The sequence below is a fragment of the Esox lucius genome, chromosome 11 (genome assembly GCF_011004845.1).
Source record: "Esox lucius isolate fEsoLuc1 chromosome 11, fEsoLuc1.pri, whole genome shotgun sequence".
NCBI classification, from domain to species: domain Eukaryota; kingdom Metazoa; phylum Chordata; class Actinopteri; order Esociformes; family Esocidae; genus Esox; species Esox lucius.
Genome location: NC_047579.1, coordinates 14730052 through 14752740, shown reverse-complemented (window position 1 = coordinate 14752740; position 22689 = coordinate 14730052). Strand labels below are relative to the sequence as shown.

General features: G+C 40.4%; 1 protein-coding gene and 1 long non-coding RNA gene across 2 annotated transcripts; one reads left to right on the top strand and one right to left on the bottom strand.

Moving 5' to 3' along the window:
- Positions 1–8759: 8759 nt before the first annotated feature.
- On the bottom strand, positions 8760–13581 carry LOC105008377. Its single transcript, XM_020050749.2, has 9 exons — positions 13466–13581; positions 12455–12598; positions 12155–12337; positions 11882–11963; positions 11442–11703; positions 11309–11345; positions 9256–10794; positions 9064–9130; positions 8760–8893 (listed from the first exon to the last, which is right to left on the bottom strand). The coding sequence occupies exons 1-9, from the start codon at positions 13511–13513 to the stop codon at positions 8760–8762; spliced, it is 2496 nt and encodes an 831-aa protein (XP_019906308.2). The 5' UTR covers positions 13514–13581.
- Positions 13582–14916: 1335 nt separating this feature from the next.
- Positions 14917–22353, top strand: LOC109616311. The gene is made up of 4 exons (XR_004576403.1): positions 14917–15062; positions 21675–21784; positions 21927–22040; positions 22219–22353. It is a non-coding gene; the product is annotated as an uncharacterized LOC109616311 (long non-coding RNA).
- The last annotated feature ends 336 nt before the right edge of the window (positions 22354–22689 follow it).

Sequence of the window (22689 nt, the reverse complement as noted above, 5' to 3'; positions counted from 1 at the left end):
TTATTTTTTGTCTGTAGCTCATTCTCAGTTAATTTCTCCCCGTTTCTCCCTGTCTCTAGGTGCTCCTACGAGGGCCAGGTGGATGTTTGTGTGGTGGACTCTCCTCATACTCAGAAATGGGTGTGGGACTTTGCCCACAGCTGCTATGTCTGAAAGGTCCCTTTCCCCTGTGAAAGTATCTGCTTAGAAAAGCATGGGACAAGAGGAAAGGACAGGAGAGGAATCTCCTGATGTTGTTAGATTTGCGGACCATCTTCAGTTGTCACAGAAAGTACTTGAATGGTCGAGCATGAGGTGTTATCCAGAACACCATATGTTCGAGGATCATCACAGAGGTGGAGTAGGCCATGCATGTTATGTGTAATGTTTTCTGCCGTACAGTTTCCTAAAGTTGTGTAATACAAATAAACCTAGCAGGCTGTCAGGGTAGTGGACGTTCAGAGAGAAACTCTCCAGAAGATGGTCATGGCTGCACATAGGAGCATGACGTTTTGATATCTTCACAGCAACCTGAACGTCGTCTTGATGACCACATCTTGGTCACATCTCGGAGCTGCTGTACCTTAAAGGAACTTTATCCACACCAAATAATGCACCTCCCTCGATGAAACATGCTGGAAGCCACTGTGACCTTTTGTTTTTCTTATAAATGCATGGACTGGGTCCTCACACACAATAGCAGAAAGGTGTGTGTCACATTACTGAATGTGAAAGCATTCAGTAATAATGAATGCTTTCTGTTTCCAGCTGAAGATCTTAATGAAATAATGTAGAAAATGAAAATAATAGCCCCAATATTAAAAAGTTAACAAAGATTCTGCACCTTTCAAATAGGTACCTCCATTACCCCCTTGGGAAGGATTGTAATTGGTTGCATTTATACATTTTGGTGTGTATTTCATTTCTGCATATTGAACTTCATACTCAATGTGTCAGCCCGGCAAATAAATGTTTAAACGTAAGCTGCTGTCTTTTTGAATTTTATTTAAGTTATAAATAACTGGATAATAATTATGGATAGCTTTATATTTATCCTTTTTAGTACAAACACATACATACAATTGTCCCATGATTAACAGAAGTTGAGCACTCCAGACTTTGGTAATAAGTATGATGGTATGGTATAGCAATGTGAAGGTCATAATATATACACATGCATTTTGTTCAATATAAAAAATATTTCTAAATGTTCATTTCAATATGCTATGAAAAAAGTGATGGGACTATAATGATTTCAGTCTCCGCTTGACTACACAGTTTACAAATTACAATACGATTTACTTAAACAGGAAAAACAGGCATAATTTTGTGAGATAAGAGGAATTGAAGAATTAACAAAATAGGAAGTGTTTCTGTAGTTAGCCTATTTGGTTGACAAAAACTACCGGGGGTGGGCCGATCGGCATTCAGACAAATGGGGCTGGTTGCTCAGTCGATCAGCCTCAAATTCCATATTTTGCCCATAAGCCGTTTAAGAGCTTTCAGCTCGCGGTCCGCAGCTGGACCGATAGCTGTATCATAAGAGTTGTTTTGCCGCCCGTGTCCTGCTGGAGGACCGCTCATAACAAAACGACTGGAGGCGTGCCGCTCTTCAATAGCCAGCGGACCGATAACAGTGTACTATCTGGGAAGTCTGATGCTCAAATCTGTAATTACGTTTTTCTGCCTTGTACATTTAGATACGTGCTTGCAAACTTATCTTCGCAAGTTTGTACATTTAGTTTGTGCTTGCAATAAATATTTGACAAGCTTGTACAATGATCGTTTGAACACATTTTACAAACTCGCAATTCTGTAACAAAACATTCATATACAGTGAGGAGAACAAGTATTTGATACACTGCCGATTTTGCAGGTTTTCCCACTTATAAAGCATGTAGAGGTCTGTAATTTTATCATAGGTACTCTTCAACTGTGAGTGACAGAATCTAAAACAAAAATCCAGAAAATCACATTGTATGATTTTTAAGTAATTAATTTCCATTTTATTGCATGACAAGTATTTGATAAATCAGAAAAGCAGAACTTAATATTTGATTCAGAAATCTTTGTTTGCAGTTAGAGATCATACGTTTCCTGTAGTTCTTGACCAGGTTTGCACACACTGCAGCAGGGATTTTGATCCACTCCTCCATACAGACCTTCTCCAGATCCTTCAGGTTTCAGGGCTGTGTGATGGAAATTCCATGTATCGACACTCGGAGTAGGGGACACAGAGACAAAGTTCTCTCTGTACATTCTACAGTTTTATTAACTATTATGCACATATGAGAGACGCGTCAACCGCTTACACACACATTATCATCTGAGGAGTCTCTGACTCAATATAGCTCATTCAACCGTATATATCACATAGAATAAGGGGTGTGGTAAAATGCTGTCCTATGTCAATCAAACACATTCCCTTAGTTCTATCATACAAGTCAAATGCTGTCCTCCCCTACCTTATCCTTACTGCCCCCTGTTGTGTATCTTCTCCTATCCTGTCCTAAAACCCATTGATCTGCATCTACCCCCATCCTGCTGGAGCTTCATGTTTACCTCAACACCTCATACTTCCTTTCCCACAGCACAACCAACATTCCTTTTCTCATCTAAACAGTTGCTCAGTTGTTTAATCAGTTAGAATACATTATTAAAGACATTTCCACAACAGCTGTCACTGGGCAATACAGACTTTCAGCTCCCTCCATGCTTCACGGTTGGGATGGTGTTCTTGGGGTTGTACTCATCTTTCTTCTTCCTCCAAACATGGCGAGTGGAGTTTAGACCAAAAAGCTCTATTTTTGTCTCATCAGACCACATGAACTTCTCCCATTCCTCCTCTGGATCATCCAGATGGTCATTGGCAAACTTCAGACGGGCCTGGACATACACTGGCTTGAGCAGGGGGACCTTGCGTGTGCTGCAGGATTAACACACTACGCCGATAATCCATGACGGCGTAGTGTGTTACTAATGGTTTTCTTTGAGACTGTGGTCCCAGCTCTCTACAGTTCATTGACCAGGTCATGTAGTTCTGGGCTGACCCCTCACCTTCCTCATGATCGTTGATGCCCCACGAGGTGAGATCTTGCATGGAGCCCCAGACCGAGGGAGATTGACCGTCATCTTGAACTTCTTCCATTTTATAATAATTGCGCCAACAGTTGTTGCCTTCTCACCAAGCTGCTTGGCTATTGTCCTGTAGCCCATCCAAGCCTTGTGCAGGTCTACAATAATATCCCTGATGTCCTTACACAGCTCTCTGGTCTTGGCCATTGTAGAGAGGTTGGAGTCTGTGATAGAATGTGAATTTCTGAATTTTTGTTTTAGATTCTGTCTTTCACAGTTTTTGTACCTATGATAAAAATTATAGACCTCTACATGCTTTGTAAGTAGGAAAACCTGCAAAATCGGCAGTGTATCAAATACTTGTTCGCCCTACTGTAAATTCAACTCAAACATCAAGCATATTTTATTTTCAAATTTACAATAAGAGCCTTTACCGGGACAAAGTTTTTGCTGTGAGGGTAAAATGCATGCACGGATCAGTTTTAGAGCGGTATCGGAATTTTTTTTATTTAATAATATGTTTATTGTTGTTAGGTGTGTGGATGTTTACCATTACAACAAAGGAAACATTTAATAACAAAGGAGTCATTGAATGAAAGCCTTTATAAAAAGACTGTTTGAGAATTCAGATTCACAAGGAATTTGATGTTATTGCAAAGTTTAAGAAACAATGTCAGCTGAACAATGGCAAGATCCTTGTTTGGATATAATAATGTAAACAAAAGAACTCCCACACACATGCAATAAAAACTCTGCGTAACATGCAATAAGAATCTAATTTAATTTATTTAACGCTTGGTTACCAAGTTTAACAGTTTACACTCAGCAACCTAAACGTACCGAAACGTATGGCGTCACACCAGTCTCAAAACTCACGCGCACGCACTTGCCAATTCGAGAAGAATATGTTGAGTCGAGGGAGCAGAAACACAAGCTGCGCGAGCAGAGGATCAAACGCGCGCACACGCCGGTGCCATTTTGAGAAGAAAATTTTCAGTCGAGAAAGCAAAATGTGACGTTGAGAGAGCAGAAACACAAGCCGCGTATGGCAAGCCATTTTAATATTTATTCGCTATACTTGACTATTTGGAATTAACATGACAGATATCAATAACGTAATTTTGACTAGTCGTAATTATATTGTGACTGCTTAGAATTTTGATTCAAGATATCTGTAATGTCATTCTGACTAGTCAAAAGTGAATTACTGATCAGCAATGACCTCGCTGAACACGACACTCGACTCGTTACACATCCCAAATGGAAATTGAATATATCTGTAATTTAGTTTTGACTAGTCAAAATAATAGTTGCAGATATCTCAAACGTCATTATGACTATTTCGAATTGTTTTGCATGACGTTTCTCATGCGAGGCATCAGATCATATTGGCCCAGCAACGCATTTCGTTGTTAGCAGGAATGGCGGTTTCAGTTGTGGATAAAATAGTTAAAACATGTCATGAAATAGAACGAGCTTCGTCTGGGATATTGTGGCGAACGATAGTTTTTTGAAAGAAAGTAAATCTTTTGTATTTCTTGCTAAAAGTGCCTGTCGTGCACTGCCTGCAGCCATAAAAAAATTGTCAAAAACTAGAACTTCGGCCACGCAGGTCTGACATGGCGGTTAATGCTTGCCATACGGTGGAAAAGTAGTAACATGTTTGAATACAAGTAAGCCACTCACTCCTATTGACTAGTGTGACCACTAGTGGTCAAACTAACTGCAACTTTCAGCTGTGGCAACAGGACTGTTAGATGTTTCATTTTTATGTGCCTGTGGAGGTTTTTGGTGGAGCCAGAACAAATTCAAAGTGTTGCTTTGCAAATACTGCATACTGGATTTTCCTAGGTTTCTTTTGTTGTAAAAAAAACATCCAGATTTGAGATTTTTTTAGGAGTGTCACTCATGTTGGTATCCTAGCTACTGAGTCTTTTCGCAGGTGCCACACAGTTCCCCTTTCACGTTATGCCTGAGGTACAGGAGAGAAAAAACTTTGCTGGCTACAACTTTATGTAGTTAGGTAATCTGCTCTGTGCACCTGCGTAGTGACGAACTTCCGCTTTTGTCTAGAAGTCGGCATTGCAGTTTCCGGTTTACTTACTAATACTCATTCGCATTAGTAAACACCTAAACGCACAACAAGATGAGTGATGCTGTTGTACGGCGAAAAAAATATATAATGTACGTGACTCATTTAAAACAAAGTTCCCCCAAGGGCACCTCAACGCCCCCCTTTCCAAAACATTGCTTCCAGCGCCCCCATTGTCCACTGAACCCCCCCCCCTCCCCATCATTGTAATACTACAATGATGTTAGTAACATCTCAGTCTATCCTGAACAAGTTCTGAGACATAATTCGAAAATCCACCAGAAATAGTCGCAATATAATAGTAAACAGTTTGATTTTAGGCTTCCCATAGCGTAGCTACTGAAGTTTGTAAGCCAGCAAAATGTGTCTATCCTGAACAAATCCTCTTTTGCCACTGGCCGTTTTAACAGCTAATTAGCCATTCGTGAATGACATAGATACAGTATCTATCAATATAGGTGATGATAACTAGTGATGGCCATTCGAAGCTTCATTAGTGTAATTTTATCAGCAGGATATTATGCTGGCAGCACTCATTTTCTTTATCACAATAAAAGCTATCATTGAAATGTATAAGGCAATGTAGTTCATCTAGACTGTGAAAAATAACAGGAAAGAATAACATTGGAACGGACATTAAACATAAAATGTACAGACTACATTGTTAACTATATTAACTTATATAGTTCAATGATGGCTTTGTCCATCCTGAACAAATCCTAATATCCACCAGAACTGTTTTATTTTAGGCTTCCTATTACGTAGCTACATAAAGTTGTAACCAGCAATGTTTTTTCTCTCCGGAACCTGCATCTCTAACCACTACTCTATTTAACAAGGGTCGGTCGCTCGCTCGCTCGCTCAGTCAGTGTCATTCACTCGCTCGCTCAGTCAGTGTCATTCACTCGCTCAGTCAGTGTCATTCACTCGCTCAGTCAGTGTCATTCACTCGCTCAGTCAGTGTCATTCGCTTTCCTTAGCCGGCTACGCTTAAGCGGTCTGGAAAAAAACTGCATGGCACCCGCGAAAAGACTCAGTGGCTGGGATGTCAACATGAGTGACATTCCTAAAGTTTTACAACAACAAAAAAACTAGGAAAATCCAGTATGCAGTATTTGCAAAGCAACACTTTGAATTTGTTCTGGCTCCACCAAAAACCTCCACAGGCACATAAAAATGAAACATCTAACAGTCCTGTTGCCACAGCTGAAAGTTGCTGTTAGTTTGACCACTAACAGTGGTCACACCAGTCAAAATGACGGTGTTGATATTGTCTTGTTAATTCTGGATAGTCAAGTATAGCAAATACATGTTAAAACGGCTTGCCATAGGAGTGAGTGGCTTGCTTGTATTCAAACATGTAACTACTTTTCCACCGTATGGCAAGCATTAACCGCCATGTCAGACCAGCGTGAGGCCGAAGTTCTAGTTTTTGACAGAATTTTTATGGCTGCAGACAGTGCACGACAGGCACTTTTAGCAAGAAATACAGACGATTTACTTTCTTTCAAAAAACTATTTGTCGCCACAATATCCCTGATGATAAGCTTGTTCTATTTCATGACATGTTTTAACTATTTTATCCACAACTGAAACCGCCAGTCCTGCTAACACCGAAATGCGTTGCTGGGCCAATATGATCTGATGCCTCGCATGAGAAATGTCATGCAAAACAATTCGAAATAGTCATAATGACATTTGAGATATCTGCAACTATTATTTTGACTAGTCAAAACTAAATTACAGATATCTTCAATTTCCATTTGGGATGTGTAACGAGTCGAGTGTCGTGTTCAGCGAGGTCATTGCTGACATCTGTAATTCACTTTTGACTAGTCAGAATGACATTACAGATATCTTGAAACAAAATTCTGAGCAGTCACAATGTAATTACGACCAGTCAAAATTATGGTGTTGACATCTGTCATGTTAATTCCTGATAGTCAAATATAGCGAATAAATGTCAAAATGGCTTGCCACACGCGACTGGTCCTTTTCACGCCACTTGTGATTCTGCTCTCTCGACTGACATTTTTCTTCTCGAAGTTGGCAGCACTCATATTTTCTTTTTTCACAATAATGCCATCATTGAAATGTGTAAGGAAATATAGTTAACAATCTAGACTGTGAAAAATAACAGGCAATAATAACATAGGAACGGACATTAAACATAAAATGTACAGGCTAGATTGTTAACTATATTAACTAATATAGTTCAATGATGGCTTTGTCCATCCTGAACAAATCCTAATATCCACCAGAACTGTTTTCTTTTAGGCTTCCTATAGGCTCTGTGCACAAGCGTATGGACGAACTTCCGCTTTAGCCAGATGTCGGCATATCAGTTTCCGGTTTACTTAAGGCGATCACCAAGGTCGCCCAAAATTTCAGTTTTTAGTAGATGTCTCCAAGACCTGCCTAAAATAAGCATTAGTGATGTCCATCGAATTGTTGATGCCTGGTCCCCTGCTCCAACAAGCAAGCGGAACAAGGGATTCAAACTCTACGTATCGAGTTATCTGCACAACTACGAGGGTAAGTAGTTTACTGTGGTGTGCCAGCCGGCTATCGGCTAAGCTAGTTAGCGACATGTTCCTTTTAGTGTAGTATTAGGCAGGACAATAGAACGCATAAAAATTCACCCTAGCCTCAAAAACGGCAAAAGAACGCTGGCTGAGCTGGAACGCTAGCGCGTCCCCATAGCAAGTGAATTGAAACGAACCTTCGTTCAGCCTCTAACCTGAATGAAGCTTAAAATTCCATAGCCTCAAAAAAGCACCAAAACAGGTGTCCTCTTTTATTTTACTACTGTAACCTCATTTCACAACGAAACTGAAAAATAACAACTGGCATAAATAAACATCTGGTCCTATATGGTATTAATTGCGCTTAAACATACATTACGTGGAAGTATATAAAAAAAAATAATAATAATATCGCCTTTTCTGACTATTTCTAGTCTAGCATTTTATGTCATTGAATGGCGCAAGCCATTTTTAATTAAAATGATGCCCCACTTGTACCTTGAAACTTAAGGAGAGTTTACACCGAAGATTCACAACAATACAAGTTTAAAGTTTAACATAAAAACCTTTTGTAACTTTTAATTGGTTGAACTAAGCATTTCTGTCAATGGAGAGAGGAAGGTGCCTGTGTAACAGGGTTTCCTTTTGACATTGTACTCACGGTCACACAGACATATACATGTGTTCTTCTAAGTCTGTCATTACAGAAAGCTAAGGTAAGAGATCCCAGTAGCTTCCTCCTCTTCTCCACTTTTCCCTCTTTTACCATTCATTTATTTCAGAGTTTGCCCCCACCTGGTATGTGTGATTAGAGATGAATGTACCCCTCTCTTTGATCATTGGTATTGCAGTTACCTTTCTATTTATATTTGTCATTTTAGAAATGCCTCTTGCCAGGAATTGTTTGTGCACCTATATAAACACTGTTTTTATTTCTAATTCTACAGTGGTTTCAGACTCTGAAAGTTCAGGAAATAATTAACCATACTATCGTTATAACTACTAAAACTGTATAAGAAAAAACAACATGAAGAATTACTGAAATTAATAATATTTATTATATTATTAATAACATTTAGAATTACAGATCAGGTAGACCCGCTGGTAAACACACTGGATATGGCATTTCTGACATCTGAAAATCCCTTTGAGAAGAACTGCTTCCTTGATTTCTTGGAGGATACATTCTCTGTTTTGCCAATGTTTTGATCGTTGACAATTGCTGAAAAATAAAATAATAAAAATAATTTTCTATTAAAGCCAGTTCCTTCTGATATTTAGCATACCTTCCCAATTTAGGCAAGTATAATTCAATAAAATGTTGGATTTTAAGTATATGATGTAAGTTATCTTTAACGTGGGACAACAAGTATATTTAATGCGTTGACATACCTTGTTTATTGACAGCAGGGATCCGGTACCGGGAAGATCTTGGAGCACAGTTGACCTTCTTTGAATGCTGGATAAAAGTTTTTGCAGGGTGGGTGGAATTGCACAAAAAAGGTGTAGAATTAAGGTTAACCATCACACTACATAATTAATCAACACAATCGTTATATTTAGTGTTATCTGTATGACAAATACCTTTGAGAAGAATGGAAACTGAAAACGGAATTTCGACTTCTTTTCCTCTTCACTGGCCCAACACCTAACCGGGTTGGTCTTGTCATTTCCAAGTGCATTTTCTGCATTCATCTTGGTCACGGAGGGACGTGAAGAGCTGGCCTTGGTGCATTTCTTTAAAAGTTCCTTGGTTAATGACTTCACCAAGGCATTGTTAAATGCACAATCCTTTGACTCCATTGCCACCTGGAGCAACTGTTTTGACCCAAATTTTTTAAGAAGCTCTTTGTAGACACTCTTCATAATGTTTTCTATTTTCAGATTCCCTGGGTAAGCTTGAGATTCTTCAAGACCTGAGGTGTCGCAGAAATCAGATAGTATCCTCTTGGTGAGAACTCTTGATATTTCACCAATGTCAGAGGATTCAATTGACGTGTCTAGGTTGATCTTGGACAGCAGTCTACGAATCAATAAACTGATTAAAGAGGTGTAGTCATTGCCAAAGGAGTCAAATGTCAGATGTGTGGAAGATGTATCCTTAACAGAGTTCAAGTTGAACATAGTTGGTAAGTTGGACATCACAGATAACTTCTCCAGAACCTGACTGACCATTATATTGACAAACAGGTTCTCTGTTTCTCTATAAACCTCTGAGGAACTAGTGGAAGTGGCTGAACTACTGTGGGTGAGCACCCTTCTGTCCTGCAGAGAAGCATCAGAGACAATAGTTTGGCAGAAATCTGTTACTTGAGGTGGTGGGGGAAGACAGAAGATTTGATCCTGTAGCAGACGTCTTACTAACTCCCTAGTAAAGGAGTTCACCAGCTCAATTTCCCAGGGTTGTTGAGGAGTCTTCAATCTGGTCTTCAGCTTCAAAAGAGTTGAATTTGACACTGCCTTTCCAGCAGGCACAAACAGTTCCTGGGGTCTGTTGTGACCCTTTATGAGTTCATAAACTTTGTCAGTGAGCTCACGTGAAAAGTTGTGAAGACTGGACCTGAGTGCTGCAATGTCCATCTGATCATTTTCTCCTCTTTGATTGACCTCCATAACTGTGTCTACTATGGCAGTGATGGTTTGGCTTGACACAGATGGTGGCACTGTGGAAGAGGTTGAGGAATTACCCATGTCAATGACCGAACTCCTAATGATAGGGAGATCACGTTCAACAGGCCACTCATTTGGGATTGGAGTGCCTGGTATAGAACCCATAAAATACGCACAATCTGACTTGTTTTTGCCTGTCTGGCAGACCTTGATATGGCTGCTTCGTTCGGTTGACACTGGAGGCACAGGCCCATGTATTTTAAGAAAACGGTCAACAGGACATTCATTTGGGATTGGAGTGCCTGGTATAGAACCTATAAAATCTGTACAATGTGACTTCTTTTTGCCTGTCTGGCAGACCTTGACATGACTGCTTCGTTTGGTCGACACTGGAGGCACAGGCCCGTGTATTTTAAGAAAACGGTCAACTGCAGGCATGATGACCTCCAGGACGGCCTCTGACACAAACTGTACACACTTCGAAATCATCCCTGCGAGTAGTGTCTTCATCACCTGTGGGACAGAGATAACTGAGGTAAACCAAAACAGATCTCTACAGCAAAGCTCCTCAAAGACAAAGCAATCTAACATAATTTAATTTGAATTCATTATCACATATCACTGCGTGAAAATAGGCCACATAAAAGATACTGATGGAAGTAGTTATTTTTTTTCTTATTCATTAACCAGGTAGGTATGACTGAACACACTGTTAACAATGACTTAGGAGCAATTAGGGTTACCTGCCTTGGCTCAGGGCTGAACTACAGATTTATCACCTAGGCTACCCAGCCACCCTACTGGTCAGGTAGATGTTCTAACCAAGGCTACCCTGCCACCCTACTGGTCAGGTAGATGTTCTAACCAAGGCTACCCTGCCACCCTACTGGTCAGGTAGATGCTCTAACCAAGGCTACCCTGACACCCTAATGATGATGTGGATGATTTTTAAATCAAGGGCTTGTATCAAAAAAGGTTTATGCATTATAAGTGAGGTAAAAAAAATAAAGGAATAAAAAAAACTTACAGGGTCCATATTGCCAACTCGAAACACCTCACATTGCCTGCAGAAAAAATATATAATTTAGCACAAACATGAACCCAAAAACCCAAAGATGGAGACCATCATACAACTAAACACAAAAGAAGCTTGGACTTACTCCACTGTTAGTTTTTTGAGAAAACGGACGATAACAGAATTGAAAGAATCTGGATTGATGGTACAGAGTTCAACAGTGATGGTCTGGCTGGTGCCGGGGGTCTGGCTGGTGCCGGGGGTCTGGCTGGTGCCGGGGGTCTGGCTGGTGCCGGGGGTCTGGCTGGAGCCGGGGGTCTGGCTGGTGCCGGGGGTCTGATTCTGGACATTCCCAGATTGTACATGTTGAGCTCCAATTCCAAGTGATCCTTTAGATGTGGAGGGACCTGTGTGCAAAGCAGCATTTACTGGGTAAATATGTTATAATCATGTGACCTGAAGCAAGTATGTGCCAACTTTGAGCCTGGCTATTTTAGGTATCTAATAAAAGGATAAGATATACTCTACTATTATGGCTCTGCTCAAATCATATCACTAAATCATGTTTAAATGCAAGTGGATTACCTGCAGTTGAAGGAGAGTTTAACTTTGGACCTCGATCTCTGTCTGTGATCCACTCCTCTGTGGTTCCCTTCATCCTCTTGGTCTTAAAAGTCAATACAGTCAATAACAATTTTTAAAGACACTTCAATTTCAGCCCTTTTAAGGAGAGCAGTATAATTGATTATTTCATATAACAGAAAAAATACATTTAGTATGGACAATTTAGTGTCCTCAGAACAACTTGTCGAGACGCATCACAAAAATGTCCATGTCACCTCCAATCTGTTTTCTCACCTTGACTTTCTTTGTGTTGAAAAATGTCAGCTCAGTTGGAGGAAGATCCTCCTCCACCTTACAATGAGCTCCTGGTCCTCCCACACCACTTCCAACAGAATCCGTCCTCCCATTCTTGGGCCAAATGATACCAAACAGGCTAAGCAGGGTCAGGAACCAGCCAGGTGCATGCAGGTTGCTATGCTGTATTACAGTCAAATACATAAATCATTCAGAATGAGAAAAGCTAGGGCCTATTATCATTTAATATTACATAAATGTGTATTGCAAGGACAATTTACCCCAAATCCTCTTTCTCACCTTGACCTTTGGTCTCTTCTCAGCCTCCTGCTCAGGAAGGTGATCCTTTTGTTGACCACCTTTTTGTTTATTTGTTGTCAGAAAATAGGTCTTTGCTTTCCGGACCTGTCGAGTATTTTTGTGATCCTTTTTGGTTGACATCTCCTGGGGAAAAAGAACATGTATTATACATGTATGTGGCACAACCTCCAAGGTATGTACTTATGTCTTTGTTAGCATGCCCTCTGAAGGCCTTGTTTTACTCCAGACACAGATAGGTTATACATTTCATCACCATTACACACATTTTCTACAAACAACACAGAGCACACATTTAGCCTACTATTAATGATAATCTACTTTTTACATTTACATTTTAGTCATTTAACAGATGCTGTTATCCTTAGCAGCATACAAATGCAAGAAGATTCAAGTGCCTTGCTCAAAGACACAGGAACAGACTTGTTCACCTGGTAAGCTGAAGGATATAAACCACTGGTTTTACATTGGTTCGGGTCAGTTTGGATTAAACTCATAACATACTCGTGGTATAAAGTCTCCTATATCATGGCATCAGCCAATCAGCATTCAGGATTCATTTTCATTAAAATTGATTTTTTTTTTTTTATACATGTACAACAGTGCTATGCCCTATGACATCCAGCTGTGGCCTGACCTGTCACTGAGACTCAAAGCTAGGAAAGTAGAAAAGGAAATAAGGCAAGTAAATAAAAGGAACCAGGTAAGGGGCTAAGGAAGTTAGAAAAGCAGGTAAGGACGTAGGGAGCAAATCATAGAAGGAAAGGGGAGCCTTAGAAGCAAATTCAACCAGGAAATTAAAAAGAAAATTAGAAGCCAGGTACGTCAGGATTTCTCAATCAACATGTTTGGAGAAAGATAAGAGAAGACACAAGGGATTAAATTAGATTATCGCCTAGGTTACTTATTTTGACACCGTGCATAGACCCCTGCCATTACCAGAATCACTCACAGCATTGGGATTCTTCTAACTCTTATAGCATATCGACTTACCTTTTCATACTCCTTGGAATATACATAATAATAATTATAATAATACATTATATTTATAGACGTAAACTTCGATGCCTACAGTGCTTTCCACGTGTAATTGAATAGTAATGGCCAAGTAGCCGAGTTTACCTTATTTATACCCAGTCAGTAAGCGATGACGTCATAAAGGCGCTCGCCATGTTGACCACGCCCCCGAGTTATAAACTCCACCCACTGTTTGGGGGAACGCCGGGGACGCACAATTCGTAACCCATGGTTACCCATTTTCTCGCTTGGAAAAATTGAGAAAAAGTGATCCAAACGCTTTTAACTGTCGCAACTATTTATTGTTTTGGTTATTGTTTTTATGCCTTATATTAATACAAATATGTAGATATTTAAATATATTGGATACTGAAGGTCTTCCTTGCTGCTCCCTGCCGGAGAAATTCTAGACAACCGACCCCAAGTGCAGTGCCCAGCAGTGGTATCATCCAGACATCTATTCTTACCTTATTTAATCTCCAGGTAATTCAGTGAAGTAATTGTTCATTCATTTATAGAAAACGTATTTTTAGATTGTTTGCAATTGCCAGCTTCTACTCGGCGATCTAGTGTTGTACAGTACTACCACTAGCTAACAGTAACACGTTAGCCAGCCAACGTTAATATTCTGCCTACTTCGTCTGCGTCTGAGTTATGACAGGTAACGTCAGTTAACTTGTACTTTCATGATGGGTTTCACTCCAACCTTTCTTTATAACCGAAGACAATTTCGGATTTGAGGTACTGTAACTACATTAACATTTGCTGAAGTTTAATTTAGCCATTTCGCTCGGATGAGTACATAATTTCACTGTTTTTGCCACGACTTGTACTAAGTCGCGAGCGCAGGGTCTACGATAATGCAGGTGTTGACTGAAATACTACGGCAGAGTTTTGTTAAATGGAGAAAAAAACGAATTGTTCAGCACACACCACTGTATACATTAATGATTACACATCTGTCAGACTTTGGGAATTTACGTATTAACTGGCAGAACATCTTATTTCTATATCACTTTTCTACTGGCTATTCGGTCAGTCCCTTTTTGTGCTTGGCGTATCCAGATTGTGGATATAGCTCCTTGTATATGGAGGACTTTATTAAATAAATATATACACCATGAAATAATTACATATAAAGTGTGAGATATCATTTGAGTGATATATGTCAAAGTTGGAATAAAATAAAATATTATAAAAAAAACATTGTAACACCACCTGGGCGGGATGATAAATCAAGAGTCAGAATCTGAGTCAGAGAGCACCAGGTAGAATTAATTAACCCTAACACAGATAGCTGTTTGGCCACTGTCTACGCCCAACAATATCAGCTAACTCCATAGACACTTGACAAACTCTCGCTTAGATCTGTAGCTAGCTCAACAGGTATCTCACGTTACGGTTCTTTGTTACACACACAGGAGTGGAGCCAATTGAGAAAGACCTGCCAAAACCCCACCTCATATAAGCTACGGCCAGAGACCCCTGGACACAGCCCTGCTGTCCCCTAGCCCCCCAGAGATGCCCCCCTCACTGTGGGACGTCCCACCCGGTAAAACAGCTCCACCTAACTGTAAGAAACATAACTGAACAACTTAGAACAGCACTTTAAATGAACACAGGGTTGACACAATATTTAATGTTGTATTTCTGCATTAAATGATTTATTTCACAATTTCATATTTTACGTTATACAAAAAGTTAAGAGACCATTGCACCTTTTTCTTTCCTTTCCAAAAAAGTTGAAAAGGAATGTTTTGAGTGAGGAACAGAAGCGTTCAATTTGCAGTGGTCTCTAAATTTTAACCCTTCTGTTCCTTACTCAAAACCTTCCTTTTTGCCTTTTTTGGAAAGGAAAGAAAAGGTGCAGTGGTCTCTTCATTTTTTCCAGAGCTGTATTTATTTCATGGTTGCACTGCAGTCATTGTGATATCTGTCATTATTGAATCTGTTACTTTAACACATCAAAGTTGGAAGTGCAGGTTCTACACCAATACTGCTTTTGATTGGTGAATTGACTTCATTGTCCTTCTGAATCAGGGTGAGTTCAGCAGATCAGGTTAAAATGATTAACGATTATGGTAGAGAAACCTAAGTCTAGTTTAAACCTTGGCCTGGAGCTTGGTGATCTCAGACTCCTTCCCCGCCAGCGAGGTGACGTTCCACGTCCATAGAGCTAGTTTCCGTGTCCAGGGATCGGGTTGTCTAGGCCCCCGCCTTCGACTACCGCCTGATCCTCTCCGCAATGGTCCCTCCTATGGGTGGTGAGCCCACAGGAAGGCGGCCCCACGTCGCTCCTTCGGGCTGAGCCCGGCCGGGCCCCATGGGGAAAGGCCCGGCCACCAGGCGCTCGCGTACGTGACCCAACCCCGGGCCTGGCTCCAGGGTGGGGCCCCGGCTGCGCCATACCGGGCGACGTCACGGACCTCAACATTTTCCATTAAGGGGTTTTGAACCGCTCTTAATCTGACCCGTCGCCTAGGACCTGTTTGCCTTGGGAGACCCTACCAGGGGCATATAGCCCCAGACAACATAGCTCCTAGGGTCACTCGGGTACTAAAACCCCTCCACCACGTTAAGGTGGCAGTTCATTTTGATAAAAATAGGCAAGTGCCAGTGAAGGACACATAACGTCCTTCACTGGCATTGACCGGATGAGAAGTTATTTAAACAATACTTTTTTATTTTCTAGACAATGTTCTGCTTAATAATATGTCTAAATATTATGATCATAGTGACAACTAAGTTTCATTCAGATCAAAAAACCTAAATGCTATTTCAGACAAAACAAAGTCTTAAAACAGGTGAACTTGACCCTAACATAACATAAGGGTTAAGTGCTAAATGGCTCAAACTCAAATCAAGTAGAATCTTTAATTATGGGATTTTAGCATGTAATGTATATTCAAGTGTGACAACAGCCACGTCTCAATAGAGATATACCTTTAAATGTGAATTTCTCAAAAATGCTAAAGTAAAATTGCTCTATGTGGTGTGCAAATAGAGGGCACCTACCTTAATTCATATCAAGAAGAACTGTCAACTAATTATGGGAATTGAGCATTTCCTTAAGCTTTAAGTGTACAGTAGCAGCATTCAGATCGCCATAGAGTCATACCTTTCAATGTAGATTTCTCTAAAATGCTACATTAAAATTGCTCTTTGTGGTGTTCTTATTGAGGGCACCTACCTTAACTCAACTCAGGAGGATTAATTAACTAGTTATCAACAATGATCCAGTAAGAATTCTCTATGTGTTGTATATCTAGAGGGGACCAACCTTAACCCAAATCTAATATAATCATCAACTAATTATTGGAACTGAGCCTGTGATGCTGCTTTAAGTGTAGGAGCCATAGACATGCATCATACTTTGAATGTGAATCTCTCCAAAATTCTACAGTAAAATTGTTCTATATGTGGTGTACATATAGAGGGGACTTACAATGGATATAAAAAGTCCACATACCCCTTGATGTGGCAAATATTGCCATGTCAAGATGTGCCATGCTAATAGACTCCTACCCAAAAAGACTGAGTGCTGTAATAAAATCAAATGGTGCTTCAAATAATTGAAGGTGTGCACACTTATGAAACCAGGTTATTGTAAGGTTTTTATTTTTCATTTCCCCCTTCAAAATTGTTCACATTATAGGTCACATTAAAAGTGGAAGAAGTTCTGACATGAACTCTCTTTGTCTCAATCGTTTACATCACACAAACCTGGCATTTTAACTGGGGTGTGTAGACTTTATATCCACTGTACCTTAACCCAAATATAGTATAATCATCAACTAATTATGGGAATGGAGTCTGTAATGTAGCTTCAAGTGTGGCAGCATCCACGTCTCTGGACTATAGAGATGCACTATACCTTTAAATGTAATTCTCATCAATTCTACAGCAAGAATTCTTCATGTGGTGTACAGTGGGGAGAACAAGTATTTTATAACCTGCAAAATCGGCAGTGTTTCCTACTTACAGGATTTTAATCCATGACGGCATAGTGTGTTACTAATGGTTTTCTTTGAGACTGTGGTCCCAGTTCTCTTCAGTTCATTGACCAGGTCATGTAGTTCTGGGCTGATCCCTCACCTTTCTCATGATCATTAATGCCCCTCGAGGTGAGATCTTGCATGGAGCCCCAGACTGAGGGAGATTGACCGTTATCTTGAACTTCTTCCATTTTCTAATAATTGCGCCAACAGTTGTTGCCTTCTCACCAAGCTGCTTGCCTATTGTCCTGTAGCCCATCCCAGCCTTGTGCAGGTCTACAATTGTATCCCTGACATCCTTACACAGGTCTTGGCCATTGTGGAGAGGTTGGAGTCAGTTTGATTGAGTGTGTGGACAGGTGTCTTTTATACAGGTAATGAGTTCAAACAGGTGCAGTTAATACAGGTAATGAGTGGAGAACAGGAGGGCTTCTTAAAGAAAAACGAACAGGTCTGTGAGAGCCGGAATTCTTACTGGTTGGTAGGTGATCAAATACTTATGTCAAATACAAATACATATTAATTATTTAAAAATCTGATTTTCTGGATTTTTGTTTTAGATTCCGTCACTCACAGTTGAAGAGTACCTATGATACAAATCAGCCCTGTACATGCTTTGTAAGTGGGAAAACCTGCAAAATCAGCAGTGTATCAAATACTTGTTCTCCCCACTGTACATATAAAGGAGACCTTTAAAAGAAATCAAGTGGATTCATTCATTATAGGAATTGCGCCTGTAATGTAGCTTTAAGTGTGACAGCATCTACGTCTCCATGAAAATGCACTATCCCTTTTTATGCACATTTCTGAAAAATGGTTCAGTAAAAATTCTTTATGTGGTGCCCTTATAAAGGAGACCTTTTTAATATATGCACAGAAAGATTAGAATCTCGTTAATCTAACTGCAGTATACAATTTAAAATATCGTTGACTAAGTGCTATGCAAGTGTTTGAGTGTGGTCAACAACCACACAACACATTTAGTAGGGCACCGGGGTTGCTAGTTTCAGGTCTGATGGTAAGTTTTGTACTTAGAATGAGCCTTCTTCTGATTTCTTATCTTGATGGTCCCAGAGATAAAGCCTTGTTTTGTTTGATGACATCTGGTTTTATAATCGAAAACAATTCATGTTCTTCACAGCATTGTAGAACGAAATCCAGCTCGATCAACTTGGAGCAAAACTATTCATGATATTCAAAACTCTTTTAACCCAGCAATAATGGGTATTTCTGAAAAAAAGAGAGTCTCTAGCATTTAACCAGACATAGGCCCAATGTCCACACCCACAGACTCACAGACTTTGACGTGTGTTCTAGCTAAGTGGCTTAGGGCTGTCTCACTGTCAAATCGTGTGCAAGGGCTCTCTCGCAGACATTTTGGGCCCATATGCATTTCTGCTGAATTTGCCTGAGGGAATTTTGCTCAGTCACTTATCAGGTGACATCAGTTAAATCTGAGGGTTCAGGGCATAGGGTTAAGGGGGGACATTGGGATTGGGACATACTTTATCCTTCTACGTTGCCTATATGCTTCACATCACGTCAGCATAGACATCGAGCGTAGCCACGAGTGTAGCCTAATATGCTATATTAGCATGAACATATTAGGCTAAGCGAGTCATATGGTTTCTGAGCGTCTTGGGTCGTCCTTAACAGTGATTCAGGGGGTCTCTCTAGCTCTTGACCCCCCACCCTACTGTGATGTCATCACCTGGCTGGCCATTTCAGAGCTTTCTCAGAAGTCAATAAATCTCCCCCCTCTTTCTCCTACACTCAGAAACAGAAGGACCGGGGTGTACTTAAAAGGGTACAAATGCTTGTCGCTGGGGGGGTACCTTTTTGAGAGACAATTGTGTACCTTTTAGTGTTCTTTCTTTTGTTTTAATTCACTTATAATTTCTGTTAGTCAAAAGGTGCTCTTCTGTCCCCATAAAAATCAGAATTGTACCTTTTAAGTACAGAACTTTTCTTGTTTCATACCTCCATTTTTTGTGTGTATTCCTTGCTACTCTTTTCCTTTCTACTCCTGCCAACTGTTTGCTTACCAGTGAGAAAAGACAGTACAGAAAGACACGGCTGTGGGACTTGGAATCATTAGAACAATCTAAATAGTGTAAATGTAAATGGTGTGTAAATAGTATTGTTTCCACTTTGTGTGTTGACTGTGGTGTTTGCACATTTGATGTTAGATCACTGTTGGCTGCTAACTTGGCCCTTATTGTAAAATCTATGTGTAAGGAGGAATTGGATCTGCCTCTTTGTCGCGCCTCCTGTACCTTTATGTAGGAAAGCTAATTTTCCATCATGTGTAACATTCCTGGGAGTGTGTAACCCTGATTTTTAATCACTTTGCATTGTTGTATGTTCTGTGTAGGTATGAATTAGAAAATTCATAAAGTGGCCAAATTGTAAAGGACACTTTGGTCTTGCTTTACAAATGAGTATGTAGGTCACAACATTTTACCCAGACTCTGCTGCCATCTAGTGGATCTAGTGGAAGTGTCTCCAGCTTCATACAATGTGTTTGGCCTTCCCCTCTGCATTTCAAACATGATGATGATCTTTATTTTTTTACAAAATTGTTTTTGGTTTGTTCTTCTGCCAAATCAATTGTTATACTTTCCTTCATTCATTTAAAATTCCTACAAACTACACAGTGTCTCCTTTCAAATGGAACCAAACATATGTTTCTACTATATTCAGGTAATAAGCTACAAGCATTTAGATTTTGGTACATATTTTTAGGCGGAAATTGACATTTATTGCCTGATTTATAACAGGTTAAATACCTATTTTTTAGAGGCGAGACTAGACAAAATTATCTTTGTGACAATATTCTTTTTTAACTACCATAGTTGGAAAGGAGGTTTTTGAAAAGAGAGGTTCTCTGTGTTTTTGCCGGACCGCATAATTGGAGCCAGCCTAGAAGAGCAAATGGATCTTACTGACTGACTGAGTACCCCTTGTTAAATAGCGTAGTGGTTAGAGACGCATCAGTTTTACACAATGCTTAATGGCATCTAGCGACATATTACTTGCTAAAAAGATTTTAAAACAGCCAGTGGCAAACATTATACAGTTCATAGATAATAAACATTACTCAGTTTAACACAATGGTTAATGGTGTCTAACGAAATATTCAAACTTGGTGTGATGAGTGAAACAATTATATAATGTCAAGACACTATACTGACACCTGGCAAATGCACAGCTCTGTGGCATAGTGGTTAATGACACAGCCTTTCATGTGGGTGACCCGGGTTTGATTCTTGAGAGGACAGCCACGATCAACACATTCTATTGGGGGCCAGCTGAATTAGGCTTTCCTGGTTTCTTGTTTTTCAAGATGCTTTCAGATGTGATCAAAAGACTGAAAGCGTCTCATCCCAATATATACGAATAGGGAAAGGCTGTGGTATGGTGCCTGGAAACGTGGCTATACCCTAACTTGTAAACTATCAAAACATTTTTTTATCTTCTATTCGCCCCTCGTTGTTACATTTCAAACTGATATTGCCATCCGTTTAAATTAAACTGCATGAACATAATTGGGTTTTGTTGACTAAAATTGCTCAATCATTATTTAAATTATATGAATGGGATAGTTTAGCATGACATGATGGTCATTTGTGCCATCCCACATGGCACAAATGACCAAATATCAAAGTTTACGTGGTCACAGGCTGTTTACGTGGTCACAGGTTAAATTCTCCCTATTGCAGTCAATAGGATTTTTTTGAAGGCATAATCCATCCTTTCTCCCTCCACAAATTCCTGTTTTATTGTGGTTACCCATATCACTGGTCTTCATTATTCATTCATCCTTAACATTACTTCGAATACACCGCTCCGGGCTAAATACAAAACGTCTAAACCAAACATGTCATATTAGATTGTGTCCAACAGATGTCCCTGTTGACTCAGGTATTGATAACCAGGTGCAATACCAACAACATTGAATGAGTGGCGTCACTTTGTTGGAAGTTAGTGTAGTTGGTAGTAACCATAAACATCTTCTATCAACTAAAGCAATAAGTCTTTCAGTACGCATCACAGCGTTTACTGAACACCTTAATACCAATTTCAGTAGGCTACTACAGCCATGAGTGAAGTTCAGCGGTGGCTCAGTGTGTAGTGTCACAAACTCTCCTGTGGAACTACACAAGTTAAAACTCTGGTTATTTTCTCAGGGAGGACAGATTATGTTGGAAGTGGTGTGGGAGGACCAGGAGCTCATTGTAAGGTGGAGGAGGATTTGCCTCAGACTGAGCAGAAGGTTTTCAAGAAAAAGAGAGTCAAGGTGAGAAAACAGATTGGAGGTGACATGGATATTTTTGTGATGCATTTTCAGTCTTGACAAGTTGTTCTGGGGACAGTAAATTGTCCATACTATACATCTTTTTTTGTTATATGAAATAATCAATCTTACTGCTCTCCTAAAGGGGCTGTATTGAACTGTCTTCAAATGGAACGTAATTGACTGTATTGACTGAAGACCAAGAGGATGAAGGCAGACAGAGATCGAGGTCCAAAGTTAAACTCTCCTTCAACTGCAGGTAATCCACTTGCATTTAAATGTGATTTAGTGATATGATTTGAGCAGAGCCATAATAGTAGAGTAAATGTTATCCTTTTATTAGATACCTAAAATTGCCAGGCTCAAAGTTGGCACATACTTGCTTCAGGTCACATGATTATAACATATTTACCCAGTAAATGCTACTTTGCACACAGGTCCCTCCACATCTAAAGGATCACTTGGAATTGGAGCTCAACATGTACAATCTGGGAATGTCCTGAATCAGACCCCCGGCACCAGCCAGACCCCCGGCACCAGCCAGACTCCCGGCACCAGCCAGACCCCCGGCTCCAGCCAGACCCCCGGCTCCAGCCAGACCCCCGGCACCAGCCAGACCCCCGGCACCAGCCAGACCCCCGGCACCAGCCAGACTCCCGGCACCAGCCAGACCCCCGGCTCCAGCCAGACTCCCGGCACCAGTCAGACTCCCGGCTCCAGCCAGACCCCCGGCACCAGCCAGACTCCCGGCACCAGTCAGACTCCCGGCTCCAGCCAGACCCCCGGCACCAGCCAGACTCCCGGCTCCAGTCAGAACTCTGTACCTTCAATCCAGATTTTTCTGTTATTGTCCGTTTTCTTGAAATATTAACAGTGGAGTAAGTCCAAGCTTCTTTTGTGTTTAGTTG